Below are 21916 nucleotides of genomic sequence, written 5' to 3' on the forward strand. Positions count from 1 at the left end.
TTCTACAATAGGGTTCTCTGATACGCTGAATCTGATGGTGTGATTTTCGTTAAGATTCTATGACTTTTAAGGGGTTTTTCCCCCTATTTTCTAAAATAAGGCAAATTTTAACAGGCTAGTAACTTTTGATGGGTAATTTTAAACTTAATGAAACTTATATATTTAAAATCAGCATGAAAATTCGATTCTTTTGATGTAACTATTGTTATAAAAATTCCGTTTTTTAGAGTTTTGGTTACTATTGAGCCAGGTCGCTCCTTACTACAGTTTGTTACCACGAACTGTTTGATTTCTGATCACCTCCAGAATAGGGAAGATAAGACACCCAAACCCTTGTTAAGGAGCTGAACGAAGAAATCGTACAAGAATTAAAGAAAAAAATAAGATTAGAGTGGAAAGAAAATCAAAACGTAGCATGGTTTCCTTTTGCATTTTTTTTTTTAAGGAGAAATAGATCCTTATTTCGCTGTTTAAATATTTTAAAACTTTGTTGCACTTAAGAAAGCAGCTCTAGGTGAGTAAGCTCGACAAAAAAAGGTTAAATAAGCGCAAATGTTTACATATTGCCATGCTTGTGAAAAATTTTGCTAGCTCAACAGAAATGTGCCTTTAGGCTTAGGGAGTTATTTGACCTATCCTTACATAGAAACAGTGCTGTATTTATCAGTAGGCTGAGTAGGCTGAAACAAAGAGTAGCAAATTTTAGGGGGTGGCGGATTTTAATAAAAATTGCGAAACAATGTTCAAATTGATCGAACCTGAAATGATAGTGATAGCGCCTTATGTAATGAACGTTCCGGGGTCGTTCTTAGGCGTTGTGCAAGGAGCCCACACGGACGGCAATATTTTGGGGCGGCTTAATTTAGGCGTGACCAAAAAAAATTGACTATGTGACCATAAAGGAACAAATGTTGAGATATGCTTTTGTTATTCTAATGCACTGATTCTTTGGCGTGATCGCTTTATTGGCATTGCTTATGCTTCAAATTTAAAATCCCTGAATAAGTTCTATCAATTTTTTTTTATGTGTACATTGTATTTTGTTGGCAAATTTTACCGACATTGTCCGTAGTACTTTGTCAGCATATACAAAAAAACTAGACAGCTTTAAGTTTATGAAGCATAATTCTATAGAAATATAATACAGTGCTTACTTGTCATTATTGACTATGAGCGCGATTACTTTTGGATTATAACAGTTTCAGTTTTTTCTTGCGAATAGAAAAAGTTTATTCTGAGTGTTTACTATAATTTACTTTACAAAATTTTCGTAAATTACAATAGGTAAGTAGTATATATTATAATATTTTTATTTTATTGAGAAATACATCACCCATAATTACTTAGATGTACTTAAATTTCTAGCTAGTGTAAACAAGCAATAAACCAATTATATTTTCTACTCAAGCTTTGGACAAAAAATTATTAAAATGAGCGATGGAAGAAAGGGCCTTAGTGGAGCTGAGTATAAAATGAAGGCCAAAACGAAAAAAAGAAAAAAGAGAAGAAATCATCCGTAAAACAATGAAAATCGGAAGTATAAAAACAAAGAAAACACTGCTGCAGCTGAAGAACAACAATCTCTAGTTTTACCATCTACATCTTCTTTTGAAAAAGCAGATGTTCTCTTTGAAGAAGAAGTGGTGGTGGAATCATCAACTAATTCCAAAAATAAAGATGTCTCTCCAAATCTTACGTTAGAATCGAGGGTAGAAAGTTTTATTAATGTCATCAAAGATCCAGCCTTATGGGAAATCAATGATTCTGTAAGGGAGATTATTGCTGGGAAAGGTTTCGATCAAAACAAGTCTTGTGACTAATCGAAAAGTGAAAAAATGTATGCTGATCAGCGTCATTTCTTTCCAATGAGTATTTTCCAAAGAAAAATGAAAAACAATGAAGTTAATAGCCAAAATTGGCTGATTTATTCGGTAACTAAAAAATCTGTTTTTTGGGCCTTATTTGGCATTCGATCCATCTATATATATATAGATAAGTTGTTTGTCTGTCGACTGACGTCATTATAAGGATTGAGCCGTATGTCGTCATGAAGTTAGTCATCACATACCAATTCAAAAACGAATGTATTCAAGCCGAAGTAGCTGAGTTGGTAAAGCGTTATGTTCCAGGTTTTAAGTCCGGTAGGTTCCAGGCTCGAACCTAGGCTTTAGCATTAATACAAAAGAAGAAAAAAACAAAAAAAAAGTAAAAACTACAAAAAAAACTAAAAAGAAAATACTAAAAAACTAAAAAAGCTAAAAAACTAAAAAAAAACTAAAAAAAGGTAAAAAACTAAAAACTAAAAAAGAAAAAAACTAAAAAAACTAAAAAAAGGTAAAAACTACAAAAAAAACTAAAAGGAAAAAAACTAAAAACTAATAAAAAAACAAAAAAACTAAAAAAAAACTAAAAACTGAAAAAGAAAAAAAAACTAAAAAAAGGGAAAAAACTGAAAAATAAAGGAGAAAAAGAAAACTAAAAACCGCGACACAGGGAATATAAATGACGACCGGGACACTCAAAGAGAAATTACAGACTGGACACTGGGACACAAATAACGACCGGGACATATAAATGACGACCAGGACACTCAAAGATAAATTACAGACCGGGACACAGGGACACAGGGAATATAAATAACGACCGGGACGCTCAAATAGAAATTACAGACTGGGACACTGGGACACAAATGACGACCGGAATACTGGGAATATAAATGACGAACGGGACACAGGGACACAACTACAACGGGGCGCCGGGGGCACAGGGGGATATATAAATGACGACGGGGACACAGGGAATGTTCGATTAGCAATCACCATCAACAAAGGTCAAGGGCACTCATTAAAATAATGAGGTATAGATCTGAATACGGATTGTTTTTCCAATGGACAATTTTATGTTGCATGTTCAAGAGTCGGTAAACCTGACAATCTATTTATATGCACAGACAATGGGACATTGAACAATTTTGTATATTCGCAAGTTTTACGTAGTTAAAAACATATATATATATATATATATATATATATATATATATATATAATATATATATATATATATATATATATATATATATATATATATATATATATATATATATATATATATATATATATATATATATATATATATATATATATATATATATATATATATATATATATATATATATATTTATATATATATATATATATATATATATATATATATATATATATATATATATATATATATATACATATATATGTATATCTATATTCACAGGTGGGACACGGAGACACAACTACAATGGCGCGTAATTAATATGGCGCGTAACGACTTACGCGCGCGGGGGCTTGGGGGGGGCGAAGCGTCCCCACCAACTAGATGTTGGGATGGCGTGAAGCGCCACCCCAACAGCTAGTTAGAAGATAAAACTCAGTTTGAGAACGAAGCGTTCAATGACTGGAAAAATGCCGAACACCGAGTATCTCAACATGAAAACTCTTGACGTCATAAATCTAGCATTCTTAGTTTGAAACTAAGAGCTAACATAGATGGCCAACATGATCATTTGCTGCATATCCAGATGGGTGAAAAAATTACGTATTGGCAAAACATCCTGAGGAGAGTTGTTGCCCTGGTGAAACGACCAAGTTCAAGAGCCTCACTTTCAGAAGAAAAAATGAAAAGTTCGGTGATTCACACAACAAACATTATTGTATGATTTTGGAACTGTTAACTGAATTCAGCCCTTTTTTAGACAGTCATATTAAACGATTTGGAAATCGAGGATGTGGAAGTACCAGTTACTTGTCTTAGACCATTTGCGTTGAGTTTATTCTTTTGAGGAATCAGAAAGTCTTAAAACAAATTAAAGACGAGACACAAAAAGAGAAATATGTTTCTTTAATGATCAATTCTACACCAGATATAGCACATGTGGACTAACTTTCTCTCGTCACTAGATACTTTTTGGAAACAGATGAACCGTGTGAAAGATTTGTAAAGTTTATGCCCTCAGTAGGACATAAAGCTAAAGAAATGTTTACCTGCATTACTTACGAGCTTCACACTGAACATAAATATTGAAAACCGTCGTGGACAGTCTTATGATAATGCTGCGAATATTTCTGGTATATGCAATGGCTTACAGGCTAAAACTCGAAGACAAGCACCTTTTGATTTTTCATTTCCTGCTCGGCCTACTCATTGAATTTAATTGCAACTGCAGCTGCTGAATCTTCCACAGAAGCTTGTCACTTCTTTATGTTGCTTCAAGAAATATACGTTTTTTGTAAGTTTGACACAACACTCACAACTATTAGTTTCTAAAATTAGAAAAGGGAAAACAATAAAAAGAATAAACTTGTTTCGTTGGTCAGATAGAAAAGACGCTTGGAAGAGCTTAAGAGATTTTTGGTTCGAAGTCATTAAGACTTCAGAATCAATCAAAGATGATTTTTCCAGAAAATATTAATTTAAATAAAATTTAAGGTTCAATTATTTTTTGTTAATATCCATAAAGATTGACCTCTATTCGGGATGTTTTGCTTCTTTTTCTTTAATTATGAAAATCTTTGAATTCTAATACTGTTGGAGAGGCAATTCTATACCTATTTTACATATTTATGACCATCATTAAAATTTAATCCCTTTTATGTAAATTTCGTTGTTAAACTTCTGTTTTTGAGGTTTCTATCGCTCGTTACTTCCGTTAATTACAAAGACCGGCTTGATTTCGGACTGAAAAACTGCACATTTATAGCAAACATATAGGTATGGCAACACTGATCTTTTTTTTTTACACATAGACGATGAATGATAACAACAAAGTCCACGTGGTAATACCTATATGGAACTGTAGGTAAATTTTCTTACATTGGTGTTGATGTACGGTTTCTTGATTTACTATTTACACTCGTTGACGTAATTTTTATGAGACAAGGTACTTTTTTTAGTATTTAACGGGTTTATCGTGAAAGTAGTGCTGAAGGGAAAATAGAGTAACACATCGTTACCCCAAAAATAGGCTTTAATTATTATTTTGCGTCATTCAATGTGTGTTCAATGCTGCATATCTTTATAAAATCACACATCTATATATTTAAGCCATTTGTAAATAAAACTGCTAATTTAAATGTCTAGAAAATAGCGGTTTATTGTTATAGCTTTTAGCTCTGTTTCTGTTCTTCTGGACATTCGGTCGGGCAGTCCCGCGTAAAGATTGTAGCATTTACAATTTGCTTTACAAAGAAAAAATGAAAACATGAATTGCCTAAATCCGTAAAATGTCAGCCTACTTCACTCCGTCACAAAGCCTTGTAAGTCACATATTGCAAATGTTTTAGTATCTGGGGAAATACTTACTCGAAAACTTACTATATACAAGAGTAGTAGAAGTCCCCAAAAACTTACACAAAAATTTCAAATGTATGCTGGCCTTGGGGGTAGTTCTGACAACCTTCTGGCTGTGCCACTGAGACAGTATCCACAAATCGGGGCTTAGTGATCATATAAGGCTGCCAAAATCATACTCAGGGCTCAATAAATTGCTTAGATTAGAATGAAGCCAGTAATGGCTGCCACAATCAAGCCCGGGGTCGATCCCCCTGGTCATATGAAGAACCGACTATGGTATAAGACAAAATTCCTTGAGGAGCAATCTGAGGTGGGCAAAAGAAATTCTCTTGCCAGTACTGGCACTGATGATCAATTGTCGCTGCTGCTTATGGCTGGTAAGTTGTGGGTAACTCTCTCCTCTCGTTTGAGCGTTGTCTGTTGGAGCCTGTATCAGCCGTGAGTCTGTCTAAGTTCTCGAGATGGAGAAAACAGTTATGGACACTTTGACACTTCCAAAGAAGGCTCTTTGATGAAGGGGAAACACATAATTGCCCTATATCAAACTACCACACCGAGGACCAAAAATCAAGGACCTATTCTTTTTTCTTGGGGGGAGGGTGTATGCAGAGGTAATGAGCCTCTATTGCCTCAGTATTAATAATAATACCTCAACGGTCTTTCTTCAGGTGATGGGTGCAATATCACTTCTGATGGCTTACCTGAAATATAATGAATAAAAAAGTTCCCAGTGCTGCCAAGTAAAAAGAAGGATTGGTTTAAAATTTAAACTAGTTTGTTATCTTTTTTTTCGCCTTGCCACTTTTATCTTGTTTGTCGTGGCTCTGTTTGACTTTTTCTCAATAATTTTGTAAATCAACAATTTTCACAGAGTATTTAATGGTAGCAAATTATTAAAGTGCTTAAGTAGCAAGAAGAATTCTTATTAAATTAAACTGTATAAGGATCGATTCCTCCAGATAATTTTTGATGTTTTCAATACATAACCATGTAATAAGTTCTTTTGTAGGTTTTATATATAAATTCACCTTGTATAAAGTCTGCTTATTAGTTGAGAAAGAAGATACCAATTCCCCCTCTTTTTGGCTATTTTACTCAAATTTAGTATAAGATCTTTCATAATTACTTCTTCTGACAACTTATCACAGGACAAAGCCATCTGGGGGCAAAATAGCTGAACAAAATAGTGTACTTTTTTTTTATCTGATTCTTGTTTTGGGAGTTATGGACAATTTTTTTTACTATGGGGCATGATCGTCCATTACTAGGTTGCTAACTACCGCTGTAACCCGGAAAAGTTTATTGCGCAAAGAAATTTAGGAAGTCTTTGAAAACAGTACTAGAAACCCCTCGAAAATGGCATCGGATCAGACAGAAAATTGTAGCGTTAGAATTACAGCGGTCGAAACCTTTGTGCACGTGAGTTACGGTCATTCACCTTGAACAGCAAGGAGGATCACTTTTTTGCCGGGGAAGCTCTGATGTGTCTCCGTTTTTCATTCTTGTTCTCATCCCAAGGGTGGTTTTATCGGACAAGCATTTCATAGAATTGTGTAAAAGGGCTCATGGAAAGGAAATCTCAGTATTTGCTGCCCTTTTTTAATAGGAAAAGAGATCCTGCCACAGCAAAGGGGCATTTTCTGCCATTTGTGCCAAAAAAGTACCATCAATGTTTTCCCGTGGCAAATCAAGATGCTAGAGAATGGATATTCTAAGATAGCCAGTAAGTTTTTCTTGGTGTAAAGCCCCAAAGAAGAGGCGCTGAGCAACTGTCCCCAACTGTTAAAAAGTCGAACAAAACGACGTTTTCTACCAATCTTCGCCACAAAACCTCATTTTAACTCAAATGAGATCAACATTCTGAGAAATACAAATGCTAAGATAGCCAATAGATCTGACATGGTCTAGAACCCTAGGCATGAGGTTCTGACCCTCCTCCTTCCCTTGAAATACTAGGAAACAAGTCTGAATTTTGTTGTAACCTGTTACTTTTAATTTGAAATTAGACCCCCCAAAGTCTGCAAGCTCAACACGATCACTCCAAAAGGACAAAAATAAAATGGAAAAGTAGGTAACACATCAATGCTATCTATGCAGAAACACACGATCATCTGGGGGCAAGATAAGAAGAGTCTGAAAGTAGATAACAAAATGAACATTTTTACTGAATTTAGATAAAATATCAAACAGACTGACAAAGAGATGGGGCAATTATCAAAATTACATAATTAATTTAAAATAAAAATTTTTCCAAAAAATAGTTTTTTTCGAAGAAAAGAAAAAAGAACTCCATTAAGCCAAAGAAAGAAGTTGAATTAAGCGTGTGTTTACTACAAAGGATGTGAGAGGGGGGCTTCTTGCCTTCCAAGGATTTTTGACTACTAAAAAGAGATAAGGTACTTTCAATCTCGAATTGAATGACCCTCTTACGTTTTCGCGTACACGTCTTCCATGCGATATGGCCTGGTAAGAAAAAAAAAAAAAATAGACAAAGACAAATTAACGCAACATGGAACTGCAGAGAGTGAACCTAGGCCCACTATAACCGAAACCATTAAAGCTTGTTTTATGAGAAACTGTCTAAAGTAAATATGTAAGTAATGTAAATAATATAATGGGGTTTGGCTCCCAACTGGCGTTGATTCAGAAATAACAATTGTTATTCAGAATTAACAAAATAATAATTTCTAATTATTGAGACAGATTTTTGAGAATTCCAGAAAAAAGAGCTAGACACCGCTTATAGATGACGTCAAATCAAAATTGAAAATACACAATTGAAGCCGCTATTGTCGAAAACTTTGAACTAGCGACTTGCAGTCTCTAACTGTAGTATAACTTTAAACAGCAAGGGAAATCGTGTTTCTGCATAGATAGCATTAATATGTTACCTAATTTTCAATTTTATATTTGTCCTTCATGAGTGATCATGTTGAGATAGTGGTCAATGAATATTGGAGGAAAGCTCATTGGGACGGAAGTCTTTTGCCCTGTTAAGTATATAAAAAGATTGTGCCTCGTCACGTGGCATTTTATGCCATTTGAGGCCATAAAACGTCAATCTCCTATCAAAGAGAGCCAAAATGCTGGGAAATCCAGATTCAAGGCTAGGCAATCGATTCGTCGTGGTCTAAAATCCTGAAGCGGATGTTTAGCCCATAAACATGCATCAGTTTTCTGATGTGTCTATCTCCATCCATTCACCTCCAAAGGACACTGGAATAACCTTGGGCAAATATATATTTTCGAGTTTCATGAGTTCCATATTTTAATTGCTAACATATATGTACAAGTGACAGAGGGGTAAAAAATGGTAAAGGTTCAAAAAGAGATAGCTAAGAAATAAATAATATGTTTAATTTGGCGTTTGATCCTCTGTCTACAAAAATGTAACATTTTTGATGCAAATATTAACGGTTAATCCTTAAAAAAAAAGTTTTCTGGTATAATGTGACCGACAGTTCACTTTCAAAATAAATGGTTTTACAGGTGTTTAGGGCAGGCAAATCAATTTTGGACAAAACTTTTTTTAAAGTACTTGGAAGAAATCAGTTGCTTACATGAATGAAACTTTCAGTGATTACCATAATAAATAATTGAGCTAATTCCTCAACTTTCAGTCACCAGCTCTGCTATATAAATGAAAATGTGTCTGAAAAGCGCCAATCAAAATTTTTCGGAGAATTCTGTAGCCAATAAAATTTTAAAGAAAAATCTGTTTGGTTAAATAGCGCTTGCTAAGCTTCGGCATTAGTAAAGTCTCATTGTGAATGGGCCATAAGCAATTTATGAACGCAAACACAAATATAATCGGTGCCTTTTTACGCAGCCTCCTTTCTATCCCGGGGAACTATTCTCACACATAATCCTCCACCGCATCCAGACAGAGCTAGATAAGCACTTGAGAGACAAACAGCATGGCTTCCACCCATCTTGCTCCTGCTCAGCCTTTATACATGTCCTGCGCATGTTCATTGGGGAATGCAGCGAATGTTGGCAAAAGATGTACCATGTCTTTGTGGATTTTGAAAAAGCCTTTGACTCTATACACCGAGAGTCGCTGTGGAAAATCCTCCGACACTACGACATTCCAGATAAACTGGTATCCCTGATCATTGCACTCTACGAAAACAAAGAGTGCTGCGTTCGGACCCATGAAGGAAATACAAGGTATTTCAGTATCATTTCTGGGGTCAAAAAAGAATGTGTCCTCTTCCCCCTGCTTTTTGCCCTTGTTATCGATTATCCGCTCCGAGATCCCACAGAGTTTGGGATCTAAATATGCGATAATAGACGACTAGCAGATCTTGATTTTGCCGATGGAATCACCCTGATTGTGGCAAACAAGGAAAGGCTCCAGGAGCTTCTCGATATCATACGAGACAAAGCAAGTCTTTCGGGACTAAAGATTAGTTCGGACTAGACAAAAAGCATGGCAACGAACGACTCACCACTTGGCATAAAGTGCAGGAACAATTCAGTAGAGCAGGTAGTGGAATTCAGATGCATCGGAAGTACAGTCGAACGAACAGGATCGAGCAAAAAGGTGGTATAATCTAGGATTGGATAAGCCAGCGGAGCTTTTAATCGACTAAAGCATGTTTGGCGATCGAAAAAGTACTCCCTGAAACTAAAATCGAGGCTGTTCAGCAGTAACGTCCTTTCTGCCCTCCTTTTTAGCTCTGAATGCCGGAAACTGAATCAACAGCAAGAAAAGAGGATTCTCGCTTTCGAGAACAACTGTCTATGCAGGATACTGAATATTAAATGGAGGGACCACATAACTAACCAGACAGTTCGCTCTATCACGCATCAGCCCCTGGTGACAGATGTCATACGCCAACGAAGATGGCGCTACATTGGACACGTTATCCATATGGCGGAAGATAGACTCTCAAGAACGGTACTCGAGTGGCAACTAGAGGGAATCCTTAAAAAAGGAAAGCCAAAAAATACACTTTGTTGTAGATACCAGCGGTACCTGAAGTTTATCAATTCGACAGTCCAAGCTCAATGGGAAGACGTGCGGGCAAAAGCACATATGAGGGATGATTTGCGGCTCTTTCTAAATGCCCTGGGTGCCTCTGTTGGTACAGGAGGAACTAAGGTCTAAGGTAAGGTTCGCAAGTTTTTCCTCATATTATAAATCAAGAAAGTGAACTTTATAACATGTTTAAAAATGTAATATGTATTTTAATTTTGTTTTCTTTTATTTGTAATAAAGTTGCAAATATATCGTGGGAAAGTTTAAAAGAGGTAGCAAGTAAAACATATTCAATGTCTTATTCTAAAAAAAAAAAAAACATGGGAACTTCTTTTCGTTTCGTTATATAAGTTCGAGGTCATATCCATAATTCTTTTTCGGGTGTATCTTTTTCTGGGGAGAAGGACACAAAACAACTTTAAAAAACGCATCTGATATTTGATATAATGTATTTTTAATACTTTTTTACGAGTCGGACATTTTTTGGGGGGAGGAGGAGGAGGGTGTTTGAACTTGGTGACCCCTGTATACGGCCACGCCTAAGCTAGACAAAAATCTTCTGTAAGATGCATTACATATCCTTAAAAAAAACTAAGCCCGAACGAAAATAGTTTTTAAAAAAGTTTTTCTGGTGGGAACAAAGAGCAAAGTTGCAATTTAAAAACGAGTAAATATAATTAATTTGCAATTTATACAACATATATCTACAAAACTAATTCAAATAAGCCAGCTCGTGATATTTTCCTGTATTCGAAGCGGTTTGAAACTGAACACGAACAAAAAAATAATTTGGAAAAACAAAGGTTTCTGATGGAAGTGAAGAGTGAAGTTGAATTTAAGACAAATAAACGCTCATGCTTCGTGGGACAGAAAACTTCAAATGAACTGGATTATGATATTTCTCTGTATCTGTAGTATTTTGAAGTTTTTTGATGGAAGTGAGGAGCAAAATGCTTCGTGGCACAGAAAACTTCAAATAGACTGATTCAAGATATTTCTCTATATCTGTAGTATTTAGAGGTTATAACTTCACCCTTTAAAACTTAAGACGAACAATTTCACTAATAATATTTTCGCTACTAATATAATAGTATTTCAGCTTTTTGAAGTTTCAACTTCACTTCTCAAAACTAAAGACGAACAAAGGCTCTTGTTGCGTGGCTCAGAGAACTTCCAATTAACCGATTAATAATATTTCCCTATATCGGCAGCATTTTGAAGTTTCAACTTCACTCTTTACAACTTAATACGACCAGAGGCTCTTGCTTCGTGGCTCAGAAAACCTCCAATAAACTAATCCATAATATTTCCCTAAACCTGTAACGTTTGGAAATTTCAACTTCGCTCTTTAATATTCTATGAGAACTTTGTTTGTTTATTTGTGTGTTCTGGCTTAATTATGTTACAGGAGGACAAGGAGTTACAAGTTACAAGGAGTTACAATGTTACAAGGAGGATTAATTATGTGCCCGGAGGGAAATTCATCAATACAGCAAAAAAAGACAAATAGCAAAATTTAAATACGCGAAGACAATCCTGTGTGCTGTACAACACTGTTTTGCCAATGCTTAAGTCACATTATGGTTTTACAAATACCGAATTTAGCTAGTGCTTTTTTAAGCCAGCCTGTAAGTCTCATAGGATTTTTCAGCCAATCAGAAAATTCTATGAAAAATATAAATGGCTCAAATTAGTGCTAGTTGGATGTTGCTGTCAGTAAAATTTCATTGTGAATAGGTCTTAACTGTGCTATAATATCTTTGAAAGCACTAAACATCTCAAGATCACCTTGCAACGCTGTTTTCAGCCATGGGTCTAACTGTAGGCCTATTTGATTAAGAAACCATGATTCCAATTCATTCGTCGCCTTCTACGTTTTATTAAGTGGACTAATGTTAAATATAGTCAACTAAGATGAATAGGCAAACAGTTTTTATCAAAAAGTATGAGGCAACAAACTATAAGTACGGAGCGAATTCTTTCAATAGTAACTGAAACTCTAAAAAGATGGAACTTTTATTACAATTGACACATTAAGGAAATTAGAGGTACTTGTGTATTATTCAGAACACACTCAATAAGTTAAGTTAGATTCTTTCGTGAAACAAACTACGATGCATATTTTATGAGAAAATACGGTTTCATAGCCAAAAAGACAAAAATCAATTTAGTTTGCTACGCATAGTGATAGAAGATAGTGTCTGAACATGGATTTTGAAATGAAGATTTGGGATTTGCCAAAGACTGAAAAAGAGGCAATTATATTTTTACAGGATAAGGGGTTGTTGCCCACAACGAAACAGTGCGTCAATGGACACAACATAACTTTTTACTCTTACGAGAAGGAACATTACCAGAGGAAACGCATAGTGACAGAAGATACCTAACCTAACCCAACCTAACTTAACCTAAGTTCACTTATTGAGTGCGTACTGAATAATGCACAAGTATCGAATCAGATTTTAATGCTGATTCCAAGTATCAAAAGTTACAAGCCAGGAGAAAATCTATCTGATATTCAAAAGGGGGGGGAGTAGAACACCCCTAAAAGTCCAGTGATCTTACTGAAAGTCACAACATCACATTTAGCAAATTTGAGAACCTTACGGCGGAAGTTTCAGGTTTCTGTCAACAAAAATGGGGAATTTCGTATTTTTTTTTTCCGGAAGAAGATTGCTTATACGATTTTTCTTTATTTCCAGAACTAATCGAAGCGATGGTCTTAGGAAATCGGGAGAGGGCTCATGCAAACAAAAATCTAAAGTTCTAGTGTCTTTTTATTGAGCAATAAAATTGCAGGGCAACTTGACCCCACCCCACTTCCCATTTTTCTCCAAGTATATGGATTAAAATTTGAAATTACCGTTCAGTTCAATATAGTTCAAACTTCCGTACCTATGCTTTTGGGGGGTGACAAGACCAAAAACGGTCCCTGGGCAAAGGTCTGTAGGTTATGTAATTTGCCCACTTTTCACATCTAGTGTTTGTTATTGGGAAATGTATGGATTTTTTATTTTTTTGGGGGGGGGTCTCCAAAGGGAGGAATAGGGTATTTTTCATGGAAGCAAGTTTAGGTTGAAATCTTAGATGGGGGGGGGAGTGGATATCCTGGCTTGATTTGAAAAGTGCTCAGAAATTAAATATAAAAAAAACTCAACTAAAAGTCTTTAAAACTTTAAAATTAAACAGTTCCTGGTAACGAACTGCAAGTAAGGAGTGACCGGGCTCAATATTAAAAGAAACTCTAAGAAAAATTTTTTTGACTCCAATAGCTGCATCAAAAGAATTTACCTATCAAAATTGACGATTTAGAGAAAATTTACTTTATTTCCAAAAAGGGGGAAACAACCCCTAGAAGCTATACAACCTTAATGAAAATCACAACCCTATTGTAGTGGTTTTATTATCCTATATTTAAAAATGTGGAATTTTGAATTTTTTCAAACAGTTGGGGGTAACAAACTGTATATAAACTGTTGCGACCCGGCTCAATAGTAACCAAAACTAAAAAACAGAATTTTGATACCAATAGTTAAATAAGAAATTAGATATTTATTCTGATTTCAAATGTATAAGTTTCATTAAGTTTAGTCTTACGCATCAGAGGTTAGGAGCCTGAGAGTTTGCCTTACTTTAAAAAAGGGGGGAACACCTCCTAAAAATCATAGAATCTTAATGAAACCATACCATCTAATTCAGAGTTTCAGAGAACCACATTCTAGAGGTTTCAAGCCTCTATCTACAAAAATGTGGCATTTAAATTTTTTTGCCAGAATAAAGATCAAAGATGTGTATTCATTTGTTTGTTTGTTTATTTTCCCAGGGGTGGTCTTATTGACCAAGTGGTCCTAGAATATCGTGAGAGGGCTCATTCGAACGAAAATTAAAAGTTCTTGTACACTTTATAAGTGACCAAAAAAGATTAAAATCACCCGATTAAAATTTGAGATAGCCATTTTGTTCATCATAATTGAAATGCCCAATAACTATGACTTTAAATCAAAGCCCCTCCCCACAAATACTGGGAAAAGGTCTTTAAGTTATAAAAATTGCCCATTGTTTGCATAGAATAGGTAGTGGAGGGTCTCCCGCTACAGAGGAGACATCCTTATTTGGGCACTAAATTTTCCTTTGCTACAGAGGGGACATTCTTATGTGGGCGGTAAATCTTACCTACACTACAGACTCTATGCCTGAGGCTTGTCCCAGTTAAATGCCAGATACACAGAAGTTGAAAAACAAGGATTTTTTGAAGTGGTTCAGTGACATATTTTTTTGTATATAAACTGCTCCTTAATGTGGTAAAATTATCAATCTTGAAACAGCTTTCAAAGTGAAAAAGTAATTAAGAATTTTGTATATCTTTACTATTTAATTTTCTTTTATGCAAGATAAAACAAAAAGAAGAAAACTTTTCATAGATCAAATTTACATTTTAAAAATTGGTTTATCTATTGTGTTTCCAATAAGTGCACACAATGAACTGAAAAAGTTTTGACAGACACAGCCGACTTGCTGGGTTTGAACTTTTTAAATCTAATTTGTCGATCTTGATGTCCTAGGCTTTTCAAATAGTTACGAGTCTGAATCTACAGATTGTATTGTCAACTCATAAAGTGTCCATTAGGATTTATCAAAGGATAAATTGTAGAGTTGGATTCCATTTACTTTACACTCAAGAGAGGAAAGTCCAAACATTTCAAATCTGGGTGGGCAGCTTTTCTACGATCCTATAGCACTATTACTTTCTGCGAATACCAATGTCAGTTTGGAAGGAATTTCATCATAGACAAATGAACAGTCAGTGGAGGTGCGTGAATACCTGGCCATATAATGCTGATTGATGATTGCATGAGGAGCAAGTAGTTTGATATTATTTCCACTAGATATCAGTTTTTCGAATGCCAAAGCAAGAGGACTCACAACCTGTTGCTTTTGTACATGAATAATTGCCGAGATGAGAGAAACAGTTACATGGGGTGATGCAGGAAGTTCCTTTCGTAAAATAAAATTGGATGGAGCAAGCGTTAATTTTATGTCCACAATAAAATTTGGTTGTAGCCATTGGGGTATATTAGATATATAATAATTCATTTTTCCCAACTAAATGGAAATCACTAGATGTCGTCTTTTTAAGTGCAATTTTAGTATGAATTACATTGAAAATCCAACTTTATATTAGACTATCATTATCATGAAAGTATGCAAAAAATATATACCCACTGTACTTTCATTTGACATAGGGTAAGCCTCAGATGTCCTTTGTAGCTGGAGGAATTTTAGGGTGGGAAAACGAATTTTCTGCTTTTTCTTTTTCGCAGGAGAACTTTCCATGGGGAGTGAAGTTTCCAGGGGTGTCGGACTTGTCAATGGCAGTTATACCCTTTGGGAATTTGCCAAAATTCCCATTCAAAATTCTTTTTATATTTCTTGCTTTTTCTTTTCCGTCTCAATATTGCGCGTGCAGTTGTTACGGATAATCTTCTGGGTAAATTTTCACCTCGATTAAATAGCCTAGAGGATAAATCCGCGTGGAGGGTATTTCTTTGTGGAGGTGGGGCCAGACTTCGTGGGATTACTTAAAAACCATCAGAAATTAAACAAAACAACTTTTTTCAACTGAATGTAGGGATTATTACGTATTATTATGTATTAAGGATTACATATTAAGGATTATTACGAATTATTACGTATATGAAGGGGGTTGCCTCCTCTGTACACCTCACTCTTTCGGTAAAGTTTGATTTTTGTCTCGATTCCTTAAGAACAACTTCTGAAACACATGGGTCGTTTGATTGGAACAATTAGAAGCTCTAATCAGAAGTACTAACAACTTTAGCTTAAAGAGCGAGGCGTAGAAGAGGAGGCAACCCCCTTCATATACGTTATAATTTCTGTTCATTTTAAGTTTTAATGCTGCTCCTTACTTTCAATTGAATAAACTGTTTCAGTTGAATAATCATAGATGCGTGTTTATTTTTTCCCACGGGTGATTGTACCAACCCAGTGGTCCTATTATATATATATAGAGAGGGCTCATTTGTATTGAAATTAAAAGTTCTAGTGCCCTTAATAAGTGACCAAAAACGCTAAGGGTAACTAGACCCTCTCCAACACTCATTTTTCCAAAGTCACCTGAGTAAAAATTTTAGATAGCCATTTTGTTCAGGATAGTCGAAAAATAGTTTAACTATGTCTTTAAGGATGACTTAATCCCCGAAGTCCCCAGGGGAAGGGTTGCAATTATGACCTTTAGCTATTGTTTACATAGAGTGTTGCTTACTGGGAAGTATACAGACGTTTCAGGGGTATTTTTATGGTGGGTGTTAGGGGAAGGGGTTATGTGGGAAGATCTTTCAATGGAGAAGTTTTTCATGGGTAAAGGGAATCTTCCACAAAAGGGGCGACGGATTTCACAGCATTATTTAAAAAAAAAACGATCAGAAATGAAATGAAAAAAACAATTTTTTTCTCAATTGAAATTAAGAAGCAAAATTAAAACTTAGTGAACAGAAATTATCTAACAGTTCGTTGTAACGAACTGTTGTAAGGAGCGACCCGGCTCAATAGTAACCAAAAATCTTAAAAAATGGAATTCTGATACCAATATTTACACCTAAAGAATTGAATTTTAATGCTGATTTTAAATATATAAGTTTCATCAGGTTTAGTCATATCCATCAAAAGTTATGAGCCTGAAAAAAATTGCCTTAATTTAGAAAATAGGAAGAAACACCCCCTAAGAGTAGTAGAATTTCGATGAAAAGCACACCTTCAGATTCAGCGTATCAGAGAACCCTAAATTAGAAGTTTCAAGCTCCTATCTACAAAGATGAGGAATTTTATATTTTTTTGCCAGAAGACAGATCGCGGATGCGTCTTTATTTGTTTTTTTTCCAGAGGCGATCGTATCGGCCCAGTGGTCCTAGACTGTTGCAAGAGGGTTCATTCGAACGGAAATTAAAAATTATACTCTCCTTTAAAATGACCAAAAAATTAGAGGGCATCTAGTCCCCCTCCCACGCACATTTCTTCCCAAAGTCACAAGATCAAAATTTTGAAATAGCTATTCTGTTCAACTTAGTCGAAACCCTAATAACTATGTCTTTGGGGATGACCTAATCCCCCAAAGTCCTCGGGGGAGGGGCCGCAACTTACAAAGTTTGACCATTGTTTACATGTAAAAATGGTTATTATGAAGTGTGAGGACGTTTTCAGGGGGACTTTTTTGTGTTTGGTTTGGGATGGTTCGTGGGGAGAGGGTTACTTTGGAGGATCTTTCCATGGAAGAATTTACCATGAGGGAGGAGAAATTTCATGACGGGGGCGCAGGATTTTCAAGCATTGTTTAAAAAAAACAATGAGAAAATGAATAATTTTTTTCAATTGGAAGTAATGGGCAGTATTAAAACTTAAAATGAAAATAAAATATTACGTATATATGGTGGACAAAATTCAAGCTTTAGTGTAAAGAGCGAGGTATTGACGAGGGAGCGAACAAAATTAAAAATGCACAAATATAAAAGTTTGCTATGTAAGTTAATTCGTAAGGTACGTATGTTTATTACTAACAAAACGTTCGTAAAAAAAATCTAGTTGCATTTTTCAGTATCCAAAAATTGGAGGGCAACTAGGTCTCTTACCCACCCCTTTGATGGAGGTTAAAGTTTATTAACTCCCACGAAAAAAATATTTGAAAATACAAGTTTTTTATTATTTTAAAAAGCGGTGTTGTGACAAAGAGTAAAAATTTAGCTTAAAGATCGGGGCGTTGAGGAGAGGACAACCCGTTTCAAATACGAGGCAATTTCTGTTCGTTTTAAGTTTTAATGTCTCTCTTTACTTGCAGTTAAAAAAATTTGTTTTCTAATTTACGTATATGAGGGGGGTTCGCCCCTCGTCAATACTTCGCTATTTACACTAAGGTTTTTTTAGTGATTTCAAAAGAGCTATTTATTCTAATTAAACAGTCAAGATTCAGTAAGATTCAGGGGTTTTTCTTAAAGAATTGGAACAAAATTTGAAGTTTAGTGTAAATATCGAGGTACTGACGATGGGACAAACACCCTCATTTCCGAAACAATTTTTGTTCTCCTAAAGTTTTAATGTTGCTCCTTACTTTAAGTTGAAAAACTTATTTTTTTATTTAATTTTATTAAGTAATGATTTCTTCATAAAACACGAATGGTTTGCCTATTCCTTTTTAACTAAAAATCATATTATTCTTTAATAAAATTAAAACAAAAACAAGTTTTTTAAATGAAAGTAAGGAGCAACATTAAAACTTAAAACGAACAGAAATTACTCCGTATATGAAAGGGGCATTTCCTCCTCAACGCCTCGCTCTTTACAAAGTTTGACTCTTTCTCTTAACTCTATTTTTAAAACAGTAAGAAACTTTAGTGTAAAGAGCGGGGCGTTGAGGAGGATAAGCCCCTTTCCTATACGGAGTAATTTCTGTTCGTTTTAAGTTTTAATGTAGCTCCTTACTTTCATTAAAAAAAAAACTTGTTTTTTAATTTAATTTCTGGACGTTTTTGAATTAATGCATGTTTTGATCTTGGCTCTCCGCACATAATTAATTAAAACGAAATTTCCAAATTAATTAATTGCAATTAATCGGAAGATTTTGAGAAAAAAGGAGCGAGGGAGGAGGCCTGGTTGTCCTCAAGTTTTTTGATTACTTAAAAAAGCAACTAGAACTTTTAATTTTTTACAAACGTTTTAATTGGTAAAAAATATACGTAACTTACGAATTAACTTACGTAACGAACTTCTATATTCGTATGTTTTTATTGCATATATGAGGGGGTTCAACCCTCGTCGACACCTCGCTCTTTACACTAAAGCTCAAATTTTGTCCCAATTTCTTAAGATGACCTCTTAATCACAAAGGCCGTAGAATAAATAGTTGAATTACTAAAAATACTTTAGCGTAAAGAGTGGGGTATAACGAGGAGGTAAACCCCTCATATGCGTAATAATTTTTGTTCGTTTTAAGTTTTAATGCTGCTCCTTACTTTCAGGAGAAAAAACTTTTCATATTTATTTTTTTTATTGTTTTTTCAAATAATGCTAGAAAATCCTGTGCCCCCTTCATTGAAATTTTCTTCCCCAATGAGAAGCTTCTCCATGGAAATATCCTCCAGAGTACCCCCCCCTCAACTCTCCCCCTAAACCAAAAAAATCCCCCTGAAAAAGTTTGTACACTTCCCATTAACCATTACTATATGCAAAAACAGGTCAAAGTTTGTAACTTGCAGCCCCTCCCATGGGTACTTCCAGGGAGTAAGTCCTCCCTAAAGACATAGTTATTAGGTTTTTCGACTATGGTGAATAAATTGGCTATCTCAGAATTTTGATCCGGTGACTTTTGGGAAAAAATAAGCGTGGGAGGGGAGCTAGGTGCCCCCCAAATTTTTTGGTCACTTAAAAAGGGCACTAGAACCTTTAATTGCCGTTAGAATGAGCCCTCTAGTGACATTCTAGGACCACTCAGTCGATACGATCACCCCTGGGGGAAAAAAACACAAAAAAACTAAAAACGAATAAACACGCATCCGTGATCTGTCTTCTGGCAAAAAATCCGAAATTCCACATTTTTGTGGATAGGAGCTTTGAAACTTCTACAATAAGGTTCTCTGATACGCTGAATATAATGATGTGATTTTCGTTAAGATTGCATGACTTTTAGGGGGTGTTTCCCCCTATTTTCTAAAATGAGGCAACTTTTCTCAGGCTCGTAATTTTTGATGAGTATCACTGATCTTGATGAAACTTATATATTCAAAATCAGCATTAAAATGCGATTCTTTTGATGTAACTAATGGTATGAAAATTCCATTTTTTAGAATTTCCCTTACTATTGAACCGGGTCAGTCCTTACTACAGTTAAGTAGTCCGTTACCACGAACTGTTTGATATAGAAAATAAGGAATGAGGCTTTCACAAGGAAACAGGCGTTAAGAGGTCTCGCAAGAAGTCTAAATTTGTGTCCACTTTTAGTAGTTATAAAGCATTACCTTTTAATCAGTTTTTTCTTTGTACATTGCTTCAGTTATTGCTTCGATCAATTCCAGTGCACTTTAAACATGAATAAAATGATGTCTCTTCATTGCGAAATAGGAAGTGTACAATGTTGTAGCTCCAAGTCTTTAAACCAGAAGTTATTTGGAAAGTGTTAAAACTGTTTCGTAAGAATTTATTGAAATCTTTCTCTATTTGGGATCAAAAACACCATCATATTGCTTCCAAGATACTGTTTCTTCCTTTAAATCTACTTGAACTAAAATTACAAAATTGTAACGTCAATTAACAAAGCAAGTCACAATGAAAAGCTAATAAGAATTTAAAACCTTCGCACATATCCTGTAATATATATATATATATATATATATATATATATATATATATATATATATATATATATATATATATATATATATATATATATATATATATATCTATATATATAAAAATAAGTTGTCTGTGTGTGGATCTGTGGATCAGGTGACGTCATGTTTGTCCGCATATGACGTCTGAATTATTTCACACTAATACAAAAGAAGAAAAAAACTAAAAAAGGTAAAAACTACAAAAAAAACTAAAAAGAAAAAAAAAACTAAAAAAGCTAAAAAACTAAAAAAAACTAAAAAAAGGTAAAAATCTAATAACTAAAAAAAAACTGAAAAAAATAAAAAAAAGGCAAAAACTACAAAAAAAATAAAAACTAATAAAAAAACTAAAAAAGCTAAAAAACTAAAAAAACTAAAAAAAACTAAAAAAAAGGTAAAAAACTAAAAAAAACTAAAAACTAAAAAAGAAAAAAACTAAAAAAAAGGAAAAAACTGAAAAATAAAAGAGAAAAAGAAAACTAAAAAAACATGAATAAATATATATAAAAATAAGTTGTTTGTGGGTTATGTCTGTCTGTCTGTCTGTCGAGTGACGTCGTGTTTGTCCGCATATGACGTCTGAATTATTTCACACTAATACAAAAGAAGAAAAAAAACTAAAAAAGGTAAAAACTACAAAAAAAAACTAAAAAGAAAAAAAAACTAAAAAAACTAAAAAACTAAAAAAAAACTAAAAAAAGGTAAAAAACTAAAAACTAAAAAAAACTGAAAAAACTAAAAAAAGGCAAAAACTAAAAAAAAACCTAAAAACTAATAAAAAAACTAAAAAAGCTAAAAAACTAAAAAAACTAAAAAAACTAAAAAACGGTAAAAAACAAAAAAAAACTAAAAACTAAAAAAGAAAAAACTAAAAAAAAAGGAAAAAACTGAAAAATAAGAGAAAAAGAAAACTAAAAAAATATTAATAAATATAAAAAATATAAATATAAATATAATATAAATTAGCAATCAACAAAGCACCGAGACACAAATGACGACCGGGACACAGGGAGTATAAATGACGACCAGGACATAAGTAAAAAAAAAAACTAAAAAAACTAAAAAAATGGTAAAAACTACAAAAAAACTAAAAACTAATAAAAAAACGAAAAAATCTAAAAATCTAAATAAACTAAAAAAGAAAAAAAAGAAAAAAGGAAAAAAATAAAGGAGAAAAACAAAACTAAAAAACGAA

General features: G+C 34.1%; 1 protein-coding gene across 1 annotated transcript; it reads left to right on the top strand.

Moving 5' to 3' along the window:
- Positions 1-9346: 9346 nt before the first annotated feature.
- LOC136025699 (uncharacterized) lies at positions 9347-10456 on the top strand. The gene is made up of 2 exons (XM_065701678.1): positions 9347-9513; positions 10024-10456. Exons 1-2 carry the CDS (start codon positions 9347-9349, stop codon positions 10454-10456), a joined length of 600 nt encoding a protein of 199 aa, XP_065557750.1.
- Positions 10457-21916: the final 11460 nt, after the last annotated feature.

Source organism: Artemia franciscana, chromosome 4 (genome assembly GCF_032884065.1).
Source record: "Artemia franciscana chromosome 4, ASM3288406v1, whole genome shotgun sequence".
In the NCBI taxonomy this organism is placed as follows: domain Eukaryota; kingdom Metazoa; phylum Arthropoda; class Branchiopoda; order Anostraca; family Artemiidae; genus Artemia; species Artemia franciscana.